The 24,331-nt window shown below is 60.4% G+C and overlaps 2 protein-coding genes across 2 annotated transcripts in view; one reads left to right on the top strand and one right to left on the bottom strand.

Moving 5' to 3' along the window:
• plxnd1 (plexin D1) overlaps nucleotides 1-20,113 on the top strand; it is a 166,290-nt gene extending 146,177 nt beyond the window's left edge. The window contains exons 31-36 of the mRNA XM_078210138.1: nucleotides 2,047-2,151; nucleotides 9,180-9,343; nucleotides 17,500-17,647; nucleotides 19,031-19,171; nucleotides 19,880-19,954; nucleotides 20,099-20,113. Of these exons, the coding sequence (XP_078066264.1) occupies nucleotides 2,047-2,151; nucleotides 9,180-9,343; nucleotides 17,500-17,647; nucleotides 19,031-19,171; nucleotides 19,880-19,954; nucleotides 20,099-20,113 (648 nt within the window). The remainder of the gene's footprint in view (nucleotides 1-2,046; nucleotides 2,152-9,179; nucleotides 9,344-17,499; nucleotides 17,648-19,030; nucleotides 19,172-19,879; nucleotides 19,955-20,098) is intronic.
• A 1,402-nt stretch (nucleotides 20,114-21,515) lies between these two features.
• Nucleotides 21,516-24,331, bottom strand: part of ift122 (intraflagellar transport 122 homolog (Chlamydomonas)) — a 232,907-nt gene continuing 230,091 nt past the window's right edge. Inside the window, exon 30 of the mRNA XM_078210139.1 lies at nucleotides 21,516-21,606. Coding sequence (XP_078066265.1) covers nucleotides 21,516-21,606 — 91 coding nt within the window. The remainder of the gene's footprint in view (nucleotides 21,607-24,331) is intronic.

Consider the following 24,331-nt stretch of genomic DNA (forward strand, 5'->3'; position numbering starts at 1 on the left):
TGTTTATGAACAGAACTCCCACTTACCTAATGAAGGAGCAGCGCTCTGAAAGCTTGTGGCTTGTGCTAACAAATAAACCTGTTGGACTTTAACCTGGTGTTGTAAGATCAGACAAGGCAGAGATCCTGGGCAGGATGATCCCAGCCTCCCTCCAGATACTGTCAGATCCTGCTGTAAATGAAACTCCATTATACGACTCTCTGCTCCTTATCTGGTTAATTGACTTGTTTTTACTTGGTGAATCAATCCCATACCCATTGCTCTAATCTGGCAGGAAGTTACTACAAAACTGCTGTTGTTCAGGGCAATGAACCGAAGTGGGAACTATAAATGTGCCTGGTTCAGACAGTAGAGTTGAAGAACATTGTAACTGCAGAGTAGAGAAAGCTTTGATCTGAATGTAACTCGTACAGTATTTGACCAGAGAGTGTTTGATGCAGATCCAACTATCCCCCTGCCCTGACCACTGCTGGTCCAACCCCACAATCCTTGAATCCACTTTGACCCTCACCCAACCTTCAGTCACTGGACACAGGTGAGGTCCCACAGGATTGGAAGATAGCTAATGTGGTCCCGTTATTTAAGAAGGGAGGAAGGATAACCCGGGTAATTATAGGCCGGTGAGCTTGATGTCCATGGTAGGGAAGTTGTTGGAGAGGATTCTTAGAGATAGGATGTATGCACATTTAGAAAGGAATAAACTCATTAACGATAGTCAGCATGGTTTTGTGAGAGGGAGGTCATGCCTCACTAACCTGGTGGAATTTTTTGAAGAAGTGACTAGAATGGTTGACGAGGGAAGGGCCGTGGATGTCGTCTATATGGACTTTAGTAAAGCGTTTGACAAAGTCCCTCATGGTAGGTTGGTACAAAAGGTTGGATCTCATGGGATAAAGGCGGAGGTGGCTAGATGGGTGGAGAACTGGCTTGGTCACAGAAGACAGAGGGTGGTAGTGGAAGGGTCTTTTTCCGGCTGGATGCCTGTGACTAGTGGTGTTCAGCAGGGCTCTGTATTGGGACCTCTGCTGTTTGTGATTTATATAAATGATCTGGAAGAAGGTGTAACTGGAATGATCAGTAAGTTTGCGGACGACACGAAAATGGCTGGACTTGCAGATAGTGAGGAACATTGTCAGAGGCTGCAGAAGGATATAGATAGGCTGGAAATTTGGGCAAAGAAATGGCAGATGGAGTTCAATCCAGATAAATGCAAAGTGATGCATTTTGGTAGAACTAACGTAGGGGGAAGCTATACGATAAATGGCAGAACCATAAAGGGTGTAGATACGCAGGGGGACCTGGGTGTGCAAGTCCACAGATCCTTGAAGGTGACGTCACAGGTGGAGAAGGTAGTGAATAAGGCATATGGCATGCTTGCCTTTATAGGACGGAGCATAGAGTATAAAAGTTGGGGGTCTGATGTTGCAGTTGTATAGAACATTGGTTCGGCCGCATTTGGAATACTGCACCCAGTTCTGGTCGCCACACTACCAGAAGGACGTGGAGGCTTTAGAGAGAGTGCAGAGGAGGTTTACCAGGATGTTGCCTGGTATGGAAGGGCTTAGTTATGAGGAGAGATTGGGTAAACTGGGGTTGTTCTCACTGGAAAGACGGAGGATGAGGGGTGACCTAATAGAGGTGTTTAAAATTATGAAAGGCATAGATAGGGTGAACGGTGGGAAGCTTTTTCCCAGGTCGGTGGTGACGTTCACGAGGGGTCATAGGTTCAAGGTGAGGGGGGGAGGTTTAACACGGATATCAGAAGGACGTATTTTACACACAGGGTGGTGGGGGCCTGGAATGCACTGCCGGGCAAGGTGGTGGAGGCGGACACACTGGGAATGTTTAAGACCTATCTAGATAGCCACATGAACGGAGTGGGAATGGAGGGATACAAAAGAATGGTCTAGTTTGGACCAGGGAGTGGAGGGCCTGGAGGGCCGAAGGGCCTGTTCCTGTGCTGTATTGTTCTTTGTTCTTAAACCAGATAGCATTGTGTTGGACTCAATACCTGACCAATCAGAACCTTTCCTTTTTCCCAACCAGGTACTTCCGAATGATGAACTTGTTGAAACTAAGAGATCTCACAAACATAGTCACCGCAAGAAGGTTCTGCCAGAGATCTACCTGACCAGACTCCTCTCAACCAAGGTACACAGTCATAGTGAAAATGTGCTACCGTGGGCGGCACGGTAGCACAGTGGTTAGCACTGCTGCTTCACAGCTCCAGGGACCTGGGTTCGATTCCCGGCTTGGGTCACTGTCTGTGTGGAGTTTGCACATTCTCCTCGTGTTTGCGTGGGTTTCCTCCGGGTGCTCCGGTTTCCTCCCACAGTCCAAAGATGTGCGGGTTAGGTTGATTGGCCAGGTTAAAATTGCCCCTGAGATGCGTGGATTAGCGGGTAAATATGTGGGGGTAGGGCCTGGGTGGGATTGTGGTCGGTGCAGACTCGATGGGCCGAATGGCCTCCTTCTGCACTGTAGGGTTTCTATGATTTCTATGAATCCTACTGTACAACTCCTAGAGAGTTCAAACTGTCACCATGATTTCACAAGGGCTGGTGCCCATACTGATTGCAGTGTCTGTTAGTATGTGTGTGCGTGCGTGTCTGTGTGCGTTCATGTGCATGTCTGTGTGTGTGTACATTTCTAGTTAGGGACTGGAATGTATATGTGAGTGGGCAGCAACTGTTCTGGGTCATCAGTAGGTGTATAATTGTGTGTTAATGCAGGTAACTGTTTGTGAGCATTTCCACCACAACCAACAACCCCAGCCCACTCCACAGGCAGCTGAAGAATATAAATTCAAAGACTTAAATAAATTGAAATAAGTAGGGTTTAAATAGAATAAAAATTAGTCTCCACAATGGTGACCATGAAACCATTGTCAATTGTTGTAAAAAAATCTATCTGCATCACTAATGTCCTTGGGGAACGAAATCTGTCGTCCTTACCTGCTTTGGTCCACACGTGACTCCAGACACACAGCAATGTAGTTGACTCTGAAATGGCCCAGCACACCACTCAACTGCACCAAAACCACTGCAGAACAGTCTGATAAGAATCAAACTGAACGGACAGCATCAACCTTGGATATGGGCTCCCTGTCAAATCAGACCTGCAAATCCCGCTTCACAAACATTGGAGACTTTTTGCCCCCAGTTGGGAGAGCTGATCCATAGACTAGAGCAGGGGTCTCCAAACTACGGCCCACGGGCCACATCTGTCCCGCAGCGGGCCGCATCCGGATCGGAGTTTGGAGACTGCTGGACTAGAGTCATAGAGGGTTACAGCATGGAAACAGGCCCTTCGGCCCAACTTGTCCATGCGCCCTTTTTTTTAAACCCCTAAGCTAATCCCAATTGCCCGCATTTGGCCCATATCCCTCTATATCCATCTTATCCATGTAACTATCTAAATGCTTTTTAAAAGACAAAATTGTACCCGCCTCTACTACTACCTCTGGCAGCTTGTTTCAGACACTCACCACCCTCTGTGTGAAAAAATTGCCCCTCTGGACACTTTTGTATCTCTCCCCTCTCACCTTAAACCTATGCCCTCTAGTTTTAGACTCCCCTACCTTTGGGAAAAGATATTGACTATCTACCTTGTCTATGCCCCTCATTATTTTATAGACCTCTATAAGGTCACCCCTCAGCCTCCTACGCTCCAGAGAAAAAAGTCCCAGTCTATTCAGCCTCTCCTTATAACTCAATCCATCAAGTCCTGGTAGCATCCTAGTAAATCTTTTCTGCACTCTTTCTAGTTTAATAATATCCTTTCTATAATAGGGTGACCAGAACTGCACACAGTATTCCAAGTGTGGCCTTACCAATGTCTTGTACAACTTCAACAAAACGTTCCAACTCCTGTATTCAAAGTTCTGACCAATGAAACCAAGCATGCTGAATGCCTTCTTCACCACTCTGTCCACCTGTGACTCCATTTTCAAGGAGCTATGAACATGTACCCCTAGCTCTCTTTGTTCTGTAACTCTCCCCAACGCCTTACCATTAACTGAGTAAGTCCTGCCCTGGTTCAATCTACCAAAATGCATCACCTCGCATTTGTCTAAATTAAACTCCATCTGCCATTTGTCAGCCCACTGGCCCAATTGATCAAGATCCCGTTGCAATCGGAGATAACTTTCATCACTGTCCACTATGCCACCAATCTTGATGTCATCTGCAAACCTCCTAACCATGCCTCCTATATTCTCATCCAAATCATTAATATAAATGACAAATAGCAGTGGACTAAATCAGCATGGATTTCATCACTGTCATCAGCATGGATTTCATCACTGTCCACTATGCCACCAATCTTGATGTCATCTGCAAACCTCCTAACCATGCCTCCTATATTCTCATCCAAATCATTAATATAAATGACAAATAGCAGTGGACTAAATCAGCATGGATTTAGTAAGGGGAGGTCGTGCCTGCCAAACCTGTTAGAGTTCTTTGAAGAGATAACAAATAGGTTAGACCAAGGAGAGCCAATGGATGTTATCTATCTTGACTTCCAAAAGGCCTTTGACAAGGTGCCTCACGGGAGACTGCTGAGTAAAATAAGGGCCCATGGTATTCGAGGCAAGGTACTAACATGGATTGACGATTGGCTGTCAGACAGAAGGCAGAGAGTTGGGATAAAAGGTTCTTTCTCAGAATGGCAACCGGTGACAAGTGGTGTCCCGCAGGGTTCAGTGTTGGGGCCACAGCTGTTCTCTTTATATATTAACGATCTAGATGACGGGACTGGGAGCATTCTGGCCAAGTTTGCCGATGATACAAAGATAGGTGGAGGGGCAGGTAGTATTGAGGAGGTGGGGAGGCTGCAGAAAGATTTAGACAGTTTAGGAGAGTGGTCCAAGAAGTGGCTGATGAAATTCAACGTGGGCAAGTGCGAGGTCGTACACTTTGGAAAAAAGAATAGAGGCATGGACTATTTTCTAAACGGTGACAAAATTCATAATGCTAAAGTGCAAAGGGACTTGGGAGTCCTAGTCCAGGATTCTCTAAAGGTAAACTTGCAGGTTGAGTCCGTAATTAAGAAAGCAAATGTAATGTTGTCATTTATCTCAAGAGGCTTGGAATACAAAAGCAGGGATGTACTTCTGAGGCTTTATAAAGCACTGGTTAGGCCCCATTTGGAGTACTGTGAGCAATTTTGGGCCCCACACCTCAGGAAGGACATACTGGCACTGGAGCGGGTCCAGCGGAGATTCACACGGATGATCCCAGGAATGGTAGGCCTGGCATACGATGAACGTCTGAGGATCGTGGGATTATATTCATTGGAGTTTAGGAGGTTGAGGGGAGATCTGATAGAAACTTACAAGATAATGAACGGCTTAGATAGGATGGACGTAGGGAAGTTGTTTCCATTAACAGGGGAGTCTAGGACGCGGGGGCACAGCCTTAGAATAAAAGGGAGTCACTTTAGAACAGAGATGAGGAGAAATTTCTTCAGCCAGAGAGTGGTGGGTCTGTGGAATTCATTGCCACAGAGGGCTGTGGAGGCCGAGACGTTGAGCGTCTTCAAGACAGAAATTGATAAATTCTTGATTTCTCGAGGAATTAAGGGCTATGGGGAGAGAGCGGGTAAATGGAGTTGAAATCAACCATGATTGAATGGTGGAGTGGACTCGATGGGCCGAATGGCCTTACTTCCGCTCCTATGTCTTATGGTCTTATGGACCCAGCACTGATCCCTGAGGCACACTGCTGGTCACAGGCCTCCAGTTTGAAAAACAACCCTCTACAACCACCCTCTGGCTTCTGTCAAAAAGTCATGATGTGGAGATGCCGGCGTTGGACTGGGGTAAACACAGTGAGAAGTTTAACAACACCAGGTTAAAGTCCAACAGGTTTATTTGGTAGCAAAAGCCACACAAGCTTTCGGAGCTGCAAGCCCCTTCTTCAGGTGAGTGGGAATTCTGTTCACAAACAGAGCATATAAAGACACAAACTCAATTTACATGAATAATGGTTGGAATGCGAATACTTACAACTAATCAAGTCTTTAAGTTTTGCTGTTTTGTTTCTTAAAGACTTGATTAGTTGTCAGTATTCGCATTCCAACCATTATTCATGTAAATTGAGTTTGTGTCTTTATATGCCCTGTTTGTGAACAGAATTCCCACTCACCTGAAGAAGGGGCTTGCAGCTCCGAAAGCTTGTGTGGCTTTTGCTACCAAATAAACCTGTTGGACTTTAACCTGGTGTTGTTAAACTTCTCATTCTGTCAAAAAGCCAATTTTGTATCCATTTAGACACCTCACCCTGGATCCCGTGAGATTTAATCTCATGCAACTAGTCGAGAAACAACTTGACAAAGTCATACTCAAACCAAAACTGGGCATCCTCAAGGTGTTGTGGGCCATCAGTAGCAGTAGAATTATACTCAACCACAATCTGTAACCTCATGGCCCAGCATATCCCCCACTCTACCATTACCACCAAGCCAGGGAATCAATCCCAGTTCAGTGAAGAGTGCAAAAGGCCATGCAAGGAGCAATTCCAGGCAAACGCAAAAATGGGATGCCAACCTGGTGAAGCTACAACACAGGGTTAAAGAAAGCTAAACAATCCAATGACCAACATATCAGCTCTAAGCTCTGCCAGTGCTGCCTTCTTCCTGCAGCTGTACAGGGCCTTGGTGACACCACACCTGGAGTATTGTGTACAGTTTGGTCTCCTTACCTAAAGAAGGATATGCCTGCCCTGGAGCGAATGCAAGTGTTAGCGCGAGTGGGCGAACACGACCACTTCGGACTCAGAGTCAGGTTCAACAGCGGTACAGCTTTATTAACGTCGACGGAGGTACAATCAGGACATACAAACAGCACTGTCCTGAAAGCACTCTGAAAGCCTGCCACAATGGGCTACAGTTATACTCGAACTTTGACACGTTGTATGATTCAAATGTTAATGTTTTGTTTACAGTATTTGACTCTGACCATTCTGTGCTGGATGTGTAAATGGCTTGTTTATGGTGTTCTGATATGGTCATCCTGTTTAATGGGTTTTTAGGTGCGGAGTTGATGTGTTAAGTCTGGTGATTGCCCAGTCTAGGGAGGTGAGAATTGTCTGAGATCTCCGGAGTTTCTTATACAATAAGTGTTTAATTGGATACCAGGAAGTCTTCCAGGTCTCAGAGACCTTCTGAAGTGTTTGATAAGGGCTTCCTGATATCCTTGGAGCCAATTTAATTAAATGGAAGCATATGCTAATGTGAGTTCCTGAGTCCTTTTGTCAGCCTTGTTTCTGCGTTTTAAAAGACCTGCTTGTCTGTTCACACTTTGTGCCTGGGTGCTGCTTTGTCCTGTTTCATTTATTTGATTTTATTCTAAGAAATATTTAATCTAAGGAATCACAGAAATTTGTGTCCGCTTACACAAGCAATGGTTCAGCAGACTGATCCCTGGGATGACAGGATTGTTTTATGAGGAGAGAGTGAGGAAACTGGGCCTATACTCTCTTCAGGCTGAATGGCCTACTCCTGCTCCCAAGTTCCTACCTCCAGTCATAAAATGTGATGGGCAATTAAAACATCTTATAGGAGGAGGAGGTTTCACAAATATCCTCAATGATGGGGGAGCGCATCATTTCATTGCAAAAGTTAATTTGTAACCAAGATGATTTACAACAATCCTAGGCCAGAAATGTCAACTGGGTGATCCATGTCAGTCTCCTCCTGAAGTCCCCAAGCCAAAATTCAGCCCATTTGATTCACTCAATGTGATATCAAGAAATGACTGTGAAAATTAGATACTGCAAAGGTAATGGGCCCTGACACTATCCTACTTCTAGTCCTGAAGACTTGTGTTCCAGAACTTTCTGTGCCCTTAACCAAGCTCTTCCAGTACAGCTACAACATTGGCATCTACCCGGCAATATGGAAAATTGTCCAGGTATGTCCTGTACACAAAAAACAGGACAAATCCAACCTGGCCAATTATTGTCCCATCAGCCTACTATCGATAATCAGTGAAGTGATGAATGGGGTAATCGACAATGCTATCAAGCAGCACTTGCTCAGCAATAACCTGCTCACAGATGCTCAGTTTGGGTTTCGCCAAATTCACTCAGCTCCTGACTTCATTGCAGCCTTGGTTCAAACATGGACAAAAGAGCTGAACTCCAGAGGTGAGGTGAGAGTGACAGCCCTTGGCATCAAGGCCACATTCGACCAACTGTGGCATAAAGGAGCCCTAGTAAAACTGGAATCAATGGGTATCAGGGGGCAAACACTCTGCTGGTTGGAGTCATACCTGGTACATAGGAAGATGGTCGTTGTGGTTGGAGGTCAATTATCTCAGCTCCAGGACATCACTGCAGGAGTTCCTCAAGGTAGTGTCCTAGGCCCAAATATCTTCAGCTTCTTCATCAATGATCTTCCTTCCGTCATAAGGTCAGAAGTGTGGAAGTTCGCAGATACTGCACAAGGTTCAGTACCTCAGATAATGAAGCAGTTCATGTTCAAATGCAACAAGACCTGGACAATATTTGGGCTTGGGTTCATTAAATGGCTAGTAACACACATGCCACGGAAGTGCCAGGCAATGGCCATCTCTAACAAGAGAAAATCATAACATTCAATGACATTACCATTGCTGAATCCCCCACTATCATTCTGACAGTCGCCTTGGGTGGGGAGAGGGGAGGGGCGGTCTCTATAGGTCAGAACCTTAACTGGACCAGTCATATAAATACTGTGGCTACCAGAGCAACTCAGAAGCTAGGAATCCTGCGGTGAGTAACTCACCTCCTGACGCCCCAAAGCCTGTCCATCATCTACAAGGCACAAGTCAGGAGTGTGATGGAATACTCCCCACTTGCCTGGATGGGTGTGGCTCCAACAACACTCAAGAAGCTTGACACCATCCAGGATAAAGCATCCTGTCCAAAAACATTCACTGCCTCCACCACCGACGATCAGAAGCAGCAGTGTGTACTATCAACAAGGTGTACTGCAGAAACTCACCAAAGCTCTTTAGGCAGCGCCTTCCAAATCCGTGACCAGGGCAACAAACACAATGGAACACCACCACCTGGAGATTCCCCTCCAAGCCACTCACCATCCTGACTAGGAAATATAAAGCGATCCAGTCTTTCTCTGCCTTTCATCCACCTGACCATCCTAATTTCCTCTGATTCTGTTCTTTTTGTTTTTAGGGCACACTGCAGAAGTTTCTGGATGATTTGTTTCGTGTGGTGCTCAGTATCCATGCAGTGAAACCCCCGTTTGCTGTGAAATATTTCTTTGATTTCCTGGAGGAGCAAGCGGAGAAACGTGGGACCACTGACCCAGACACATTGCACATCTGGAAGACCAACAGGTGAGGCAGCATGACTCCTCCCCCCCCACTCCTCCCCCCCCCCCACTCTTTCCCCCCCCACTCTTTCCCCCCCCACTCTTTCCCCCCCCACTCTTCTCCCCCCCCCACTCCTCTCCCCCACTCCTCTCCCCCACTCTTCCCACCCCCACTCTTCCCACCCCCACTCTTCCCACCCCCACTCTTCCCACCCCCACTCTTCCCACCCCCACTCTTCCCACCCCCACTCTTCCCACCCCCACTCTTCCCACCCCCACTCTTCCCACCCCCACTCTTCCCACCCCCACTCTTCCCACCCCCACTCTTCCCACCCCCACTCTTCCCACCCCCACTCTTCCCACCACCACTCTTCCCACCCCCACTCTTCCCACCCCCACTCTTCCCACCCCCACTCTTCCCACCCCCACTCTTCCCACCCCCACTCTTCCCACCCCCACTCTTCCCACCCCCACTCTTCCCACCCCCACTCTTCCCACCCCCACTCTTCCCACACCCACTCTTCCCACACCCACTCTTCCCACACCCACTCTTCCCACACCCACTCTTCCCACACCCACTCTTCCCACACCCACTCTTCCCACACCCACTCTTCCCACACCCACTCTTCCCACACCCACTCCTTCCCCACCCCCACACTCCCCCCCGCCACTCTCCCCGCCACTCTCCCACGCCCCCTGCCACCCTCCAATGCCACCTGCTACTCCGCCACACCCCCCGCCACACCCCCACTCCCCCCCGCCACACCCCAACTCCCCCCCGCCACACCCCAACTCCCCCCCGCCACACCCCAACTCCCCCCCGCCACACCCCAACTCCCCCCGCCACACCCCCACTCCCCCCCGCCACACCCCCACTCCCCCCGCCACACCCCAACTCCCCCCCCACCACACCCCAACTCCCCCCCCCGCCACACCCCAACTCCCCCCCGCCACACCCCAACTCCCCCCCGCCACACCCCAACTCCCCCCCGCCACACCCCCACTCCCCCCGCCACACCCCAACTCCCCCCCGCCACACCCCCACTCCCCCCCGCAACACCCCAACTCCCCCCCGCCACACCCCCACTCCCCCCCACCACACCCCCACACCCCCCCACCACACCCCCACTCCCCCCCACCACACCCCCACTCCCCCCCACCACACCCCCACTCCCACCCCACCACACCCCCACTCCCCCCCACCACACACCCACTCCCCCCCACCACACCCCAACTCCCCCCCCGCCACACCCCCACTCCCCCCCGCCACACCCCAACTCCCCCCGCCACACCCCAACTCCCCCCCGCCACACCCCCACTCCCCCCCGCCACACCCCCACTCCCCCCGGCCACACCCCAACTCCCCCTCCGCCACACCCCAACTCCCCCCCCGCCACAGCCCCACTCCCCCCCGCCACACCCCCACTCCCCCCCGCCACACCCCCACTCCCCCCCGCCACAACCCAACTCCCCCCCGCCACACCCCCACTCCCCCCCGCCACACCCCAACTCCCCCCCCGCCACACCCCAACTCCCCCCCCGCCACACCCCCACTCCCCCCCCACCACACCCCCACTCCCCCCCACCACACCCGCACTCCCCCCCACCACACCCCCACTCCCCCCCACCACACCCCCACTCCCCCCCGCCACACCCCCACTCCCCCCCGCCACACCCCAACTCCCCCCCGCCACACCCCCACTCCCCCCCCGCCACACCCCCACTCCCCCCCACCACACCCCCACTCCCCCCCACCACACCCCCACTCCCCCCCACCACACCCCCACTCCCCCCACCACACCCCCACTCCCCCCCCACCACACCCCCACTCCCCCCCACCACACCCCCACCCCCACCCGCCACACCCCAACTCCCCCCCCGCCACACCCCAACTCGCCCCCGCCACACCCCCACTCCCCGCCGCCACACCCCCACTCCCCCCCCGCCACACCCCCACTCCCCCCCGCCACACCCCCACTCCCCCCCGCCACACCCCCACTCCCCCCCCAGCCACACCCCCCCTCCCCCCACCACACCCCCACTCCCCCCCGCCACACCCCAACTCCCCCCCGCCACACCCCAACTCCCCCCCGCCAAACCCCCACTCCCCCCCACCACACCCCCACTCCCCCCTACCACACCCCCACTCCCCCCCACCACACCCCCACTCCCCCCCCGCCACACCCCAACTCCCCCCCGCCACACCCCAACTCCCCCCCGCCACAGCCCAACTCCCCCCCGCCACACCCCAACTCCCCCCCCGCCACACCCCAACTCCCCCCCCGCCACACCCCCACTCCCCCCCCCGCCACACCCCCACTCCCCCCCGCCACACCCCCACTCCCCCCCGCCACACCCCCACTCCCCCCCCCAGCCACACCCCCCCTCCCCCCACCACACCCCCCCTCCCCCCGCCACACCCCAACTCCCCCCCGCCACACCCCAACTCCCCCCCGCCAAACCCCCACTCCCCCCCACCACACCCCCACTCCCCCCCACCACACCCCCACTCCCCCCACCACACCCCCACTCCCCCCCACCACACCCCCACTCCCCCCCGCCACACCCCAACTCCCCCCCGCCACACCCCCACTCCGCCCCGCCACACCCCCACTCCCCCCGGCCACACCCCAACTCCCCCTCCGCCACACCCCAACTCCCCCCCCGCCACAGCCCCACTCCCCCCCGCCACACCCCCACTCCCCCCGCCACACCCCCACTCCCCCCCCGCCACACCCCAACTCCCCCCCGCCACACCCCCACTCCCCCCGCCACACCCAACTCCCCCCCCGCCACACCCCCACTCCCCCCCACCACACCCCCACTCCCCCCCCCACCACACCCGCACTCCCCCCCCACCACACCCCCACTCCCCCCCACCACACCCCCACTCCCCCCCGCCACACCCCCACTCCCCCCCCGCCACACCCCCACTCCCCCCCGCCACACCCCCACTCCCCCCCCGCCACACCCCCACTCCCCCCCACCACACCCCCACTCCCCCCCACCACACCCCACTCCCCCCACCACACCCCCACTCCCCCCCACCACACCCCCACTCCCCCCCCACCACACCCCCACTCCCCCCCACCACACCCCCACCCCCACCCGCCACACCCCAACTCCCCCCCGCCACACCCCAACTCCCCCCCGCCCACACCCCCACTCCCCGCCGCCACACCCCCACTCCCCCCCCCGCCACACCCCCACTCCCCCCCGCCACACCCCCACTCCCCCCCGCCACACCCCCACTCCCCCCCCAGCCACACCCCCCTCCCCCCACCACACCCCCACTCCCCCCCGCCACACCCCAACTCCCCCCGCCACACCCCAACTCCCCCCCGCCACACCCCCACTCCCCGCCGCCACACCCCCACTCCCCCCCGCCACACCCCAACTCCCCCCCGCCACACCCCCACTCCCCCCCGCCACACCCCCACTCCCCCCCGCCACACCCCCACTCCCCCCCGCCACACCCCAACTCCCCCCCGCCACACCCCAACTCCCCCCCGCCCACACCCCAACTCCCCCCCGCCACACCCCAACTCCCCCCCGCCACACCCCAACTCCCCCCCGCCACACCCCCACTCCCCCCCCGCCACACCCCAACTCCCCCCCGCCACACCCCAACTCCCCCCCGCCACACCCCAACTCCCCCCCGCCACACCCCCACTCCCCCCGCCACACCCCCACTCCCCCCCGCCACACCCGAACTCCCCCCGCCACACCCCAACTCCCCCGCCACACCCCAACTCCCCCGTCACACCCCAACTCCCCCTGCCACACTCCCACTCCCCCCGCCACACCCCAACTCCCCCCGCCACACCCCCACTCCCCCACACCACACCCCCACTCCCCCCACCACACCCCCACTCCCCCCCACCACAACCCCACTCCCCCCCCCACACCCCCACTCCCCCCCCGCCACACCCCGACTCCCCCCGCCACACCCCCACTCCCCCCCGCCACACCTCCACTCCCCCCCGCCACACTCCAACTCCCCCCGCCACACCCCAACTCCCCCCGCCACACCCCAACTCCCCCCGCCACACCCCAACTCCCCCCCGCCACACCCCCCACTCCTCCCCACCACACCCCAACTCCCCCCCGCCACACCCCCACTCCTCCCCGCCACACCCCCACTCCCCCCGCCACACCCCCACTCCCCCCCGCCACACCCCCACTCCCCCCGCCACACCCCACTCCCCCCCGCCACACCCCCACTCCCCCCCCGCCACACCCCCACTCCCCCCCGCCACACCCCAACTCCCCCCCCGCCACACCCCCACTCCCCCCGCCACACCCCAACTCCCCCCCACCACACCCCCACTCCCCCCCCGCCACACCCCAACTCCCCCGCCACACCCCCACTCCCCCCGCCACACCCCCACTCCCCCCGCCACACCCCCACTCCCCCCCGCCACACCCCCACTCCCCCCCGCCACACCCCCACTCCCCCCCGCCACACCCCCACTCCCCCCCCGCCACACCCCCACTCCCCCCGCCACACCCCCACTCCCCCCGCCACACCCCCACTCCCCCCCGCCACACCCCCACTCCCCCCGCCACACCCCCACTCCCCCCCGCCACACCCCCACTCCCCCCGCCACACCCCCACTCCCCCGCCACACCCCCACTCCCCCCCGCCACACCCCCACTCCCCCCGCCACACCCCAACTCCCCCCCCGCCACACCCCCACTCCCCCCGCCACACCCCCACTCCCCCCCGCCACACCCCAACTCCCCCCCCGCCACACCCCAACTCCCCCCGCCACACCCCAACTCCCCCGCCACACCCCACTCCCCCCCCGCCACACCCCCACTCCCCCCCACCACACCCCCACTCCCCCCCCACCACACCCCCACTCCCCCCCCACCACACCCCCACTCCCCCCCGCCACACCCCAACTCCCCCCACCACACCCCAACTCCCCCCACCACACCCCCACTCCCCCCCCGCCACACCCCCACTCCCCCCCCACCACACCCCCACTCCCCCCCACCACACCCCCACTCCACCCCGCCACACCCCCACTCCCCCCCGCCACACCCCCACTCCCCCCCGCCACACCCCCACTCCCCCCGCCACACCCCCACTCCCCCCCGCCACACCCCCACTCCCCCCCGCCACACCCCCACTCCCCGCCGCCACTCCCCCACTCCCCGCCGCCACTCCCCCACTCCCCCCCACCACACCCCCACTCCCCCCCCAGCCACACCCCCCTCCCCCCACCACACCCCCACTCCCCCCGCCACACCCCAACTCCCCCCCGCCACACCCCAACTCCCCCCCGCCACAGCCCAACTCCCCCCCGCCACACCCCAACTCCCCCCCCGCCACACCCCAACTCCCCCCCCACCACACCCCCACTCCCCCCCCGCCACACCCCCACTCCCCCCGCCACACCCCCACTCCCCGCCGCCACTCCCCCACTCATCCCCGCCACTCCCCCACTCCCCCCCCACCACACCCCCACTCCCCCCCCAGCCACGCCCCCCCTCCCTCCACCACACCCCCACTACCCCCCGCCACTCCCCCTCCGCCACTCCCCCCGCCACTCCCCCACTCCACCCCGCCACTCCGCCACTCCCCCCCGCCACTCCCCCACTCCCCCCCTGCCACACCCCCACTCTCCCCCGCCACACCCCCACTCCCCCCGCCACACCCCCATTACCCCCCGCCACGCCCTACTCACCCCGCCACACCCCCTCACCCCGCCACACCCCCACTCCCCGCTGCCACTCCCCCACTCACCCCCGCCACTCCCCCACTCCCCCCCACCACACCCCCACTCCCCCCCCAGCCACGCCCCCCCTCCCACCCACCACACCCCCACTACCCCCCGCCACTCCCCCTGGCCATTCCCCACTCCCCCCTGCCACTCCCCCTCCGCCACTCCCCCACTCCCCCCGCCACTCCCCCCCGCCACTCCCCCACTCCCCCCGCCACTCCCCCACTCCCCCCGCCACTCCGCCACTCTCCCCCGCCACTCCGCCACTCTCCCCCACCACTCCCCCACTCCCCCCCCCCACTCCCCCCGCCACTCCCCCACTCCCCCCCGCCACTCCCCCACTCCCCCCGCCACTCCCCCACTCCCCCCCGCCACTCCCCCACTCCCCCCCGCCACTCCCCCACTCCCCCCCGCCACTCCCCCACTCCCCCCCGCCACTCCCCCACTCCCCCCCGCCACTCCCCCACTCCCCCCGCCACTCCCCCCGCCACTCCCCCACTCCCCCCCGCCACTCCCCCCCGCCACTCCCCCCCGCCACTCCCCCCGCCACTCCCCCCCGCCACTCCCCCCCGCCACTCCCCCCCGCCACTCCCCCCCGCCACTCCCCCCCGCCACTGCCCCCCGCCACTCCCCCACTCCCCCCAGCCACTCCCCCACTCCCCACGCCACTCCCCCACTCCCCCCCGCCACTCCCCCACTCCCCCCGCCACTCCCCCCTCCCCCCCGCCACTCCCCACTCCCCCCCCGCCACTCCCCCACTCCCCCCCGCCACTCCCCTCTCCCCCACTCCCCCCCGCCACTCCCCCCCGCCACTCCCCCCCGCCACTCCCCCCCGCCACTCCCCCCCGCCACTCCCCCCGCCACTCCCCACTCCCCCCCTCCACTCCCCCCTCCACTCCCCCACTCCCCCCCCTCCACTCCCCCACTCCCCCCCCTCCACTCCCCCACTCCCCCCCTCCACTCCCCCACTCCCCCCCCTCCACTCCCCCACTCCCCCACTCCCCCCCTCCACTCCCCCCCGCCACTCCCCCCCGCCACTCCCCCCCGCCACTCCCCCCCGCCACTCCCCCACTCCACTCCCCCCGCCACTCCCCCACTCCCCCCGCCACTCCCCCACTCCACTCCCCCACTCCCCCCCTCCACTCCCCCACTCCCCCCATCCACTCCCCCACTCCCCCCCACCACTCCCCCCCCACTCCCCCACTCCACTCCCCCCCCCACTCCCCCACTCCCCCCCGCCACTCCCCCCCGCCACTCCCCCCCCACTCCCCCACTCCCCCCCTCCACTCCCCCCCTCCACTCCCCCCCTCCACTCCCCCCCTCCACTCCCCCCCTCCACTCCCCCCCTCCACTCCCCCCCTCCACTCCCCCCCTCCACTCCCCCCCTCCACTCCCCCCCTCCACTCCCCCCCTCCACTCCCCCCCTCCCCCCTCCACTCCCCCACTCCCCCCCTCCACTCCCCCACTCCCCCCCTCCACTCCCCCACTCCCCCCCTCCACTCCCCCACTCCCCCACTCCCCCCCTCCACTCCCCCACTCCCCCCCTCCACTCCCCCACTCCCCCCCTCCACTCCCCCCTCCACTCCCCCACTCCCCCCCTCCACTCCCCCCCTCCACTCCCCCCCTCCACTCCCCCCCCTCCACTCCCCCCCCTCCACTCCCCCCCCTCCACTCCCCCCCCTCCACTCCCCCCCCGCCACTCCGCCACTCCCCCCCGCCACTCCGCCACTCCCCCCCCTCCACTCCCCCCCCTCCACTCCCCCCCTCCACTCCCCCCCTCCCCCCTTCCCCCCCTCCACTCCCCCCCCTCCCCCCTTCCACTCCCCCCCTCCCCCCTTCCACTCCCCCCCTCCCCCCTTCCACTCCCCCCCCCCTTCCACTCCCCCCCTCCCCCCTTCCACTCCCCCCCCTCCCCCCTTCCACTCCCCCCCTCCCCCCTTCCACTCCCCCCCCTTCCACTCCCCCAGCCGCTATCCACATTAACAACCAGTAAAGTGAGAGAGCACAGCGTCAGCTCGGAGATTGGAACAGATGGGTTTCTCATTCAGCTCAGCAAAGAGAGCTTCGTACCCCGAGTTTCACCAAACCTCCTCCCCGTGTCCCAAGTCTTCCGGAGTCTCCCGGTGTCCCTGGAGTCCCTCACCTCCCCCACCCCAACCCGGCTGTGTCAACCGAGTCTCCACCGCCCCCCCCCCACCCCCGGTTTCTCTCTCTCTCCCCCCCCCCCCCCTCCCCCCCCCCCCCCCCCCGGTTTCTTCCCCACCCCCCCCTCACCCCCGGTTTCCCCCCCTCCGGTTTCCTTCCCCCCTCCCCGGTTTCCCCAACTCTCCCTGATGCCCTGTAGTCTCCCCAACATCCCAGATACCCCCCACCCCATCCGGTGTTGTACTGCGAAGTGCGATTCTCGGGACAGTGGAGGATTGATGGACGGTTTCTCCTTCCATTCCAGCTTGCCGCTACGGTTTTGGGTGAATATCTTGAAGAATCCACAGTTTGTCTTTGATGTTGAGAAAACTGATCACATGGATGCTTGTCTCTCAGTAATCGCCCAAGCTTTCATCGATGCCTGCTCCATTTCTGACCTCCAGCTCGGCAAGGTAAAGTATCAATCCAGATTCATCCCAATGGGGAATTACAAACTGCAATGTGACCTAGGCGGATATCCGGGGATTTATATATAGAATAACAGATACCCGGGAGTGAGTTACAGACTGGAATCTAATCGAGGGGTTCGGGTGGTTTATATATAGAATAACAGATACCCGGGAGTGAGTTACAGACTGGAATCTAATCGAGGGGTTTGGGTGGTTTATATATAGAACAACAGATACCTGGGGGTGAGTTACAGACTGGAATCTAATCGAGGGGTTCGGGGTGGTTTATATATAGAATAACAGATACCTGGGGGTGAGTCACAGACTGGAATCTAATCGAGGGGTTCGGGGTGGTTTATATATAGAATAACAGATACCCGGGAGTGAGTTACAGACTGGAATCTAATCGAGGGGTTCGGGTGGTTTATATATAGAATAACAGATACCTGGGGGTGAGTCACAGACTGGAATCTAATCGAGGGGTTCGGGGTGGTTTATATATAGAATAACAGATACCTGGGGGTGAGTCACAGACTGGAATCTAATCGAGGGGTTCGGGGTGGTTTATATATAGAATAACAGATACCTGGGGGTGAGTCACAGACTGGAATCTAATCGAGGGGTTCGGGGTGGTTTATATATAGAATAACAGATACCTGGGGGTGAGTCACAGACTGGAATCCAATTCAGGGGTTAGATTGGATTGATATTAACTTTACTATTGGTACTGGGTCTTTATCTTGAGTCTGAGTTGACATGTTGTGACGATCCAGTTCAATGACACTGCCCCAAATCTAACTGGAAGCTCCACCAGCTGTCCCAATCCCTATATTGTCATTGAATTCACTGTCTTGTGTGCTCCAGGGGTGCAGCACATTGAAAGGACTGTGTACAGGTCAGCATGTGCAGTAAAACTAAATGAATGAAATGTGGAAGGGCTTGCATTTCTATCGCACTTTTCTAAACCTCAGCTTTGTATCAAATCATTTCAAAACCCACGACCACTACCATCAGGAAGGACAAGAGCAGCAGATATCTGGGAACACCACCACCTGGAGATTCCCCTCCAAGTCGCTCACCATCCTAACTTGGAAATATATTGCCGTTCCTTCACTGTTGCGTGGTCAAAATTCTGGATCTCCCTCTCCAATAGCACTGTATCTACATGCACTGCTGTGGTTCAAGAAGGCAGCTGACCATCACCTTCTCAAGGGGCAGTTAGGAATGGGTAGTAAATGCTGGTCTAGCCAGTGACGCCCACATCCTGTAAAATGAATTTAAAACAAGACCAGGCAAATATCTCTTCTTGAGTTTGCTGGTGTTAGGTTCTTGTGTATTCAGGGCTCTCTGGGATCATAACACACATCCTATATTTTTTTTCTTTAGGATTCACCAACAAATAAACTCTTGTATGCCAAGGAAATTCCAGAGTACAAGAAGGCCGTGCAGAAATATTACAGAGAGATCCAAGAAATGGTCACACTAAGCGAACAGGAAATGAATGCTCACCTTGCAGAGGAGTCCTGGGTAAGCAGCAGACATTGAGCAAAGAGCAGGAACTGAGAGAGAGAGCAGAGAGAGCTTTACTCTGTATCTAACCCTGTCCTGTACCTGTCCTGGGAGTGTTTGATGGAGACAGTGTAGAGGGAGCTTTACGCTGTATCTAACTCCATGCTGTACCTGTCCTGGGGTGTTTATTGGGGACAGTGTGGAGGGTGCTTTACTCTGTCACAGAAAGACCATAGAATGGTTAGATACAATGTTAAATATTGCTTCCCTCCTCTCTGCTGGTGTTTCTGATGATGACAAGCTGAGCTGAATGAAGATCATAGAATCCGTACAGTGCAGAAGGAGGCCATTCAGCCCATCAGGTCTGCACCGACAACAATCCCATCCCAGACCCTATCCCCACACATTCCCCCGCTAATCCCTCTAACCTACACATCCCGGGACACTAAGGGGCAATTTAGCATGGCCAATCAACCTAACCCACACATCTTTGGACTGTGGGAGGAAACCGGAGCACCCGGAGGAAACCCACGCAGACACGAGGAGAATGTGCAAACTCCACACAGACAGTGACCCAAGCCAGGAATCGAACCCGGGTCCCTGGCGCTGTGAGGCAGCAATGCTAACCACTGTGCTACCGTGCCACCCGTGTTTTATTATCAATGCTCAGTGTGGGCCGTATCAAGCCTTGGTTAGAGAAATGTAAACATTTTCTTTGTTTTACAGAAATACCGAAATGAGTTTAACACCAACTTTGCGATGGGCGAAATCTACAAATATGCCAAGAGATATCGCAGTCAAGTGAGTCCACTGCTGTGTTTTGAGTTTCTATAAATTCACACTATTGTCTGATCTGGACAGCAGTGAGTAGATGGGAACAGATCCATTGACCAGAGCCTTACAAACACAACTGCTGCTATCTCATGGCTCCCTTACACCTTGCAGCCATTCCTTCACTAGCACACTCTCTCTCACTGAGATGCAGCCAAGTATGCACACACACACACACACACAGACACACACAATGGCAATGGGGGGCAGAGGGGAGAGGTCTTATTGCACATTACCAGGTCTGGAATAAGCTGCTCCCTGGTTGGCTCTAGAATGTACTGCAATTGTCCCACATACACTCTTAAGAACTCATCCTCCAGGCTACCTTTACCAATTTGATTCATCCAACCTATGTGAAGCCTAAAATTTCCTGGGATAATTCCAGTACCTTTCTTACAAGCCTCCATAATTTCTGTACGTGTATTCTGTCAAACAGTGCAGCTACTAGTACAGGGCCTAGTACAGACCAATGAACATGTATGCTCACCCACTTTCCACCTGGGTCACTGGATAGTGAGCAGAAGTGGGAGCACAACCCGACTTCATTCGAAGCCTCCTCCCTCACCCAGAGCATTGATTTCCATTGCATTGTACTCCAAATATCACCAGTAGAAAACTGGAACAGGACATTGATTTGGAGCTACCTCTGCAGAGGGCGTTCTCTCTAAGTTTGGCTCCATGAGTTTGGGGCGGCACGGTGGCACAGTGGTTAGCACTGCTGCCTCACAGCGCCAGGGACTCAGGTTCGATTCCTGGCTTGGATCACTGTCTGTGCGGAGTCTGCACATTCTCCCCGTATCTGCGTGGGTTTCCTCCGGGTGTTCCGGTTTCCCTCCGACACTCCAAAAGACGTGCTGGTTCGGTGCATTGGCCATGCTAAATTTCCCTTAAGTGTATGCGAACAGACGCCGGAGTTTGGCGACGAGGGGATTTTCACATTAACTTCATTGCAGTGTTAATGTAAGCCTACTTGTGACGCTAATAAATAAACTTTACACTTATACCTCATTCTCTGCGAGTTTGGCTACATATCTCATTCAGTCCCTCCCTCTGCTTCTGGTATATTTGTTTTATGACCAGGATCCCCAGATCACCCTGAGCTGAGGAATGTAGAGCTGTGCCTCGAAATCTCATAGAATCCGGACAATGCAGAAGGAGGTCTTCAGCCCATCAAACCTGCACCAAATCTCTGAAAGAGCATCTTACCCAGGCCCTCCCCTCCACACGATCCCCATAACCCAATGCATTTAGCTTGGCCAATCCATCTTTGAACTGTGGGAGGAAACCGGAGCACCCAGAGGAAACCCACGCAGTCAGTGACCCAAGACAATATGAGGTAGCAGTGCTAACCACTGTGCAATCTCACATTGCCTGTTCACAGTGTACACTGCTGCTGCTTGTAGCTGCTCCTACAGGAGACTGGTTCTCATGGTCTGTCACTTGTCTTGTACCAGCTTCACACATTGTGTCACTTGTCCACAACCACTCCATCATGCCTGTCATCCAAAACCCCATCATCGAGCCCAAGAGATTATATAACCCTCAGGAGATTATACAACTTTCTCAACTTGTTGAGCGGCACTTTCAGAATCTTTATGTCCTGCTGACCAATGGCAAGCTGCCTGCAGCACCGAAAAACAGCCTGCGGGGTGGGACGCAAATTCCTGCCCTCCAGCCTCCCCCACCCCGCCCCCGGTCTGCCCTTCAGCCCCCCCAGCCCCGCCGTCTGCCCTCCAGCCTCCCCCACCGTCTGCCCTCCAGCCCCCCCCCGCCTGCCCTCCAGCCACCCCCCGCCTGCCCTCCAGCCCCCCCCCGCCTGCACTCCAGCCCCCCCGCCTGCCCTCCAGCCCCCCCCCGCCTGCCCTCCAGCCCCCCCCCGCCTGCCCTCCAGCCACCCTCCGCCTGCCTTCCAGCCCCCCCGCCCCCGCCTGCCTTCCAGCCCCCCCGCCCCCGCCTGCCCTCCAGCCCCCCCCCCGACTGCCCTCCAGCCCCCCCCCCGACTGCCCTCCAGCCCCCCCCGCCTGCCCTCCAGCCCCCCCCGCCTGCCCTCCAGCCCCCCCACCGCCTGCCCTCCAGCCCCCCCCGCCTGCCCTCCAGCCCCCCCCCGCCTGCCCTCCAGCCCCCCCCGCCTGCCCTCCAGCACCCCCCCGCCTGCCCTTCAGCCCCCCGCCTGCCCCCCTACCCCCCCCCGCCTGCCCCCCTACCCCCCCCCGCCTGCCCCCCTAACCCCCCGCCTGCCCTCCAGCACCCCCCCGCCTGCCCCCCTACCCCCCCGTCTGCCCTCCAGCACCCCCGTCTGCCTTCCGCCCCCCCACCCCTCTGTCTGCCCTCCGCCCCCCCCACCCCTCCGTCTGCCCTCCGCCCCCCCACCCCTCCATCTGCCCTCCGCCCCCCCACCCCTCCATCTGCCCTCCGCCCCCCCACCCCTCCATCTGCCCTCCGCCCCCCCACCCCTCCATCTGCCCTCCGCCCCCCGACCCCTCCATCTGCCCTCCACCCCCCACCCCCTCCATCTGCCCTCCGCCCCCCCACCCCTCCGTCTGCCCTCCGCCCCCCCCAACCCACCCCCCCGTCCACCCGCCCCCCGCCCCCCGCCCCCACCCCACCCCACCACCTCCCCCCCCGTCTGCCCTCCACGCCCCCCCCGTCTGACCTCCGCCCCCCCCTGTCTGCCCTCCCCCGTCTACCCTCTGCCCCCCCGTCTACCCACTGCCCCCCCGTCTGCCCTCTGCCCCCCCCGTCTGCCCTCTGCCCCCCCCGTCCGCCCTCTGCACCCCCCCGTCCGCCCTCTGCACCCCCCCCGTCCGCCCTCTGCACCCCCCCCGTCCGCCCTCTGCACCCCCCCCGTCCGCCCTCTGCACCCCCCCTGTCCGCCCTCTGCACCCCCCGTCCGCCCTCTGCCCCCCCCCGTCCGCCCTCTGCCCCCCACGTCCGCCCTCTGCCCCCCCCCCGTCCGCCCTCTGCCCCCCCCCGTCCGCCCTCTGCCCCCCCCCGTCCGCCCTCCGCCCCCCCCGTCCGCCCTCCGCCCCCCGCCCCCCCCCGTCCGCCCTCCGCCCCCCCCGTCCGCCCTCCGCCCCCCCCGTCCGCCCTCCGCCCCCCCCGTCCGCCCTCTGCCCCCCCCGTCCGCCCTCTGCCCCCGTCCGCCCTCTGCCCCCACCCCGTCCGCCCTCTGCCCCCCCCCGTCCGCCCTCTGCCCCCACCCCGTCCGCCCTCTGCCCCCACCCCGTCCGCCCTCTGCCCCCACCCCGTCCGCCCTCTGCCCCCACCCCGTCCGCCCTCTGCCCCCACCCCGTCCGCCCTCTGCCCCCACCCCGTCCGCCCTCTGCCCCCACCCCGTCCGCCCTCTGCCCCCACCCCGTCCGCCCTCTGCCCCCCCCCGTCCGCCCTCTGCCCCCCCCCGTCCGCCCTCTGCCCCCCCCCGTCCGCCCTCTGCCCCCCCCCCGTCCGCCCTCTGCCCCCCCCCGTCCGCCCTCTGCCCCCCCCCCGTCCGCCCTCTGCCCCCCCCCGTCCGCCCTCTGCCCCCCCCCGTCCGCCCTCTGCCCCCCCCGTCCGCCCTCTGGCCCCCCCCCGTCCGCCCTCTGCCCCCCCCCGTCCGCCCTCTGCCCCCCCCCGTCCGCCCTCTGGCCCCCCCCCCCCGCCCTCTGCCCCCCCCCGTCCGCCCTCTGCCCCCCCCCCCGCCCTCTGGCCCCCCCCCCCCGCCCTCTGGCCCCCCCCCCCCGCCCTCTGGCCCCCTCCCCCCGCCCTCTGGCCCCCCCCCCCGCCCTCTGGCCCCCCCCCCCCCCGCCCTCTGGCCCCCCCCCCCGCCCTCTGGCCCCCCCCCCCCGCCCTCTGCCCCCCCCCCCCGCCCTCTGGCCCCCCCCCCCCCCGCCCTCTGCCCCCCCCCCCCCGCCCTCTGGCCCCCCCCCCCCCGCCCTCTGGCCCCCCCCCCCCGCCCTCTGGCCCCCCCCCCCCGCCCTCTGGCCCCCCGCCCCCCCCCCCGCCCTCTGCCCCCCCCCCCCCCCGCCCTCTGGCCCCCCCCCCCCCCCGCCCTCTGCCCCCCCCCCCCCCGCCCTCTGCCCCCCCCCCCCCCGCCCTCTGGCCCCCCCCCCCCCGCCCTCTGGCCCCCCCCCCCCGCCCTCTGGCCCCCCCCCCCCCGCCCTCTGGCCCCCCCCCCCGCCCTCTGGCCCCCCCCCCCCCGCCCTCTGGCCCCCACTAGCCACCCGCCCTCTGCCCCCCCCCCCCGCCCTCTGGCCCCCCCCCCCCCGCCCTCTGGCCCCCCCCCCCCCGCCCTCTGGCCCCCCCCCCCCCCCGCCCTCTGGCCCCCCCCCCCCCCGCCCTCTGGCCCCCCCCCCCCCCGCCCTCTGGCCC

Source organism: Mustelus asterias, chromosome 3 (genome assembly GCF_964213995.1).
Source record: "Mustelus asterias chromosome 3, sMusAst1.hap1.1, whole genome shotgun sequence".
Classification (NCBI taxonomy): Eukaryota; Metazoa; Chordata; class Chondrichthyes; order Carcharhiniformes; family Triakidae; genus Mustelus; species Mustelus asterias.